At 41.3% G+C, this 3034-nt stretch overlaps 1 protein-coding gene across 1 annotated transcript; it reads left to right on the top strand.

The window, feature by feature from the left end:
* Window positions 1-25: 25 nt before the first annotated feature.
* HELRODRAFT_162885 (hypothetical protein) lies at window positions 26-2742 on the top strand (the record flags this gene model as incomplete). The annotated part of the gene is made up of 3 exons (XM_009024960.1): window positions 26-96; window positions 218-562; window positions 2721-2742. The coding sequence occupies 3 exons, from the start codon at window positions 26-28 to the stop codon at window positions 2740-2742; spliced, it is 438 nt and encodes a 145-aa protein (XP_009023208.1).
* Window positions 2743-3034: the final 292 nt, after the last annotated feature.

The raw sequence follows: 3034 nt of genomic DNA, 5'->3' as shown, positions 1-3034 counted from the left end.
ATTGGGAGTTACAAGGTGTTCTGGAATGGCCAAAAGACAGCCAAAAATTGAGTGGGAATCTTCATACGGAAATTACTGGCACAAAATGTACTGGAGGTGACTTGAATCAGCTCACACCTAATGCTGTTTAAACTCAGAATGGGAAAACAGGTTCTGACTGTTTTTTCTGCATATGAATCTGAAGACGCCAAAAATGACTACTGAAACACACTCTCAGATTCCGTCAGGAAAACGCTATCATGAGAGATACCATTGATATGTGGCAACATCAACGGCCATGTTGGAGAGAAAGCAAATGGGTTCCACCATTGATATGTGGCAACATCAACGGCCATGTTGGAGAGAAAGCAAATGGGTTCCACGGTGTCTATGGAGGCTTTGGCTACGGGTCTCAAAACGAAGACGGTGTACGGATTCTGGAATTTGCTGAAAGCCATAAACTTTTCTTGTTGAACACCTACTTCAAGAAGAGGGCAGAACATTTGATCACATATAAAAGCGGGATGTCATGCACACAAATTGACTTTATTCTTGTCAGACAACAACACAGACGACTATTCAGGTATACAAAAGTCATTCCAAGAGAAGCATGCATCCCTCAACATCGATTGCTGGTGGACTATATTATCATTGAACGATCTTGCCCTGTGACTGATCGAATGTTTACTAGAATAAAGCCATGAAAACTGAAGAACCTCATGTTCAAGGAGAAATTCGAGAAGTTGGTATCGACACAGCTGGATCGTCTGGAGAAGGTAGACATAACTTGGAAATCTTTTCAGGACACCCTAGTAAACGCTGCAACAGCTGTATATGGAAAATCTGGACTAAAACGCCACCACAATCGCGAAACTTGGTGGTGGAATGAGATGGTGCAGAATGCTATTGCCAGTAAGAAAGCAGCTTCCAAACAATGGTAAAAGTCGAAGACTGATGAAGATCGAAAGACATACCGATCAAAGAACACAGAAGCGTAAAGTCAGGTTGCTATAGCTCGTGCAAATCAATGCAAGTTATGGCTGACTGAAAGTAAAGGCGAATAAATTCGGTCACTCCACCGAATAGCAAATCAGGCCATAGATTGAAAAAGGATATAGTTAGTGTCACATGCATAAAGAATAATAAAGGCACAATAATAACCTTGCAGAATGAGGTGAAGGATTACTGGAAGGATCACTTTGATCAGTAATTAAATGAAACAAACCCTATTTGCATGGACTTTGATGCCTTTGCGGTGGAAGAACCGATTTAGGACATCACAGCTGAGGAGCTTACTGATGCGTTGAAGGCAATGAAGGTGGGTAGAGCGGCTGGTTCGTCTGCACTTACAAATGATATCATCAAGGCATCTGTTGGGGTAGGCTTCAGAGCCCTCTTACACATCTGTCGGGAGATGTGGAGTAAATCGAAACTACCAGTGGAATGGAACAGTAGCACAACTGTGCCGATATATAAAAGAAAAGGAGACCCACTGAAATGCTCCTCATATCGGGTATAGGCTTTGTGGGACACCCATTGAAAGTCAGTGAAAAAGTCATTGAGAGAAGACTGTTGCCGTGCGTTTCAATAGGGGGTTGACAGTACGGCTTCATGGCAGAGAGATTCACTATTGATGCTATCTATATCATTTGTCAAATACAGGAAAAATATAATACTTGGCAACGCAAAAGCGACTGTTCTATGTTTTTTTGAACTTGGAAAAGGCTTTTGACAGAGTACCTCGTGAGGCAATCAGGTGGAGTCTACGTAGACAGCTTGTTCTCGCCGAATATCTGGTTCGGCTGGTTATGGCAACGTACTCTAACACAAAAACTGGTCAGCACAACAGCAGGTAACACGAATGAATTTGGCATTAACGTCGGCGTCCGCCAGGGATCAATACTCAACCCCCTGCTCTTCATCACAGTAATGGAAGAAATAACCAAACCGATACACTCAGATAACTTATGGAATGTGATATATGCAGATGATATCGTCCTTACGGTGGTCTCGGAACAAGACGCAGCCAGAAAGTTTGAGGTCTGGAATACCCAGCTTGCCGAACACGGGCTAAAAGTAAATTTTGACAAAACAAAATTTATGACCACCGATGGTACCGCTAAGCCTGTGGTCTCTGTTTGGTGTGTGGGGCTGGAGTTGGAAGCAACTCGATCAAATGCCTACGATGTCAGCAGTGGTGTCACAGACGATGCTTGAGAATTACCGGCTCACTGAGGAAAGTGACTGATTTCGTATGCCCCGCATGCATCAACCCGCGGCAATGGGGCCCGGATGATGATACGATTATCGGAATCGAAACTGTTACTTCATTTCAGTATTTGGGAGATGTGCTTGATTGTACTAAAACAGCTGATGCCGCCGTTCGTGAACGCATACGTGCGGCGTTGGGCAGATGGCACTTCCTTGCCTCGGTGCTGATACGGCGTAGTATTCAGCTACCGCTGCGCTCAGGACTAAACAAAAAGCTATGCGTTCTGTTCTGATGTATGGTGCAGAGACGTGGCCGATGACAACAAAACTCGAACAGCAGCTTCACCAAACTGACATGAAGCTTTTTTGTAGTAATTAAATTAATTTTAATAGTTTTTATTTAATATATTTTATTAATTTATTTGTATTTTAATATGTTATTTTTAAATTAATAGCAATAAAATGAATATTATCAAAGATTTTGTTAATTTAATTAATAAACTAAGTAATAAATTACAACACTTTATTAGGAAAATAGAAAAATTTATATAACGCCAATTAAACCATGCAAAGACGCTATCAGGATTAAAATGAGCAACCATTACAGTGCGTTGTCAAGACAAACTAAAATGTACAATTATATACAAATTCATGCTATTTTCACAAAAAATAAAAATGTTTTCAATTCTTTTAAAAATTGTTGCAAAACAAAGTCCAGGTCTTCTTAATGAAGCCGGCAGGCCGTTCCAGACAGTCGGGCCGAAACAGCAATGTCTCTCGAATCATACTGTAACAGTAGATTAATATTATCCGAGTTTAGAGGAGAGCATGGTGCAGCTACTAT

This window comes from Helobdella robusta (genome assembly GCF_000326865.2).
Source record: "Helobdella robusta unplaced genomic scaffold HELROscaffold_4, whole genome shotgun sequence".
NCBI classification, from domain to species: domain Eukaryota; kingdom Metazoa; phylum Annelida; class Clitellata; order Rhynchobdellida; family Glossiphoniidae; genus Helobdella; species Helobdella robusta.
The sequence above is the reverse complement of the archived record's forward strand: the minus strand, read 5'-3'. Positions and strand labels throughout refer to the sequence as shown.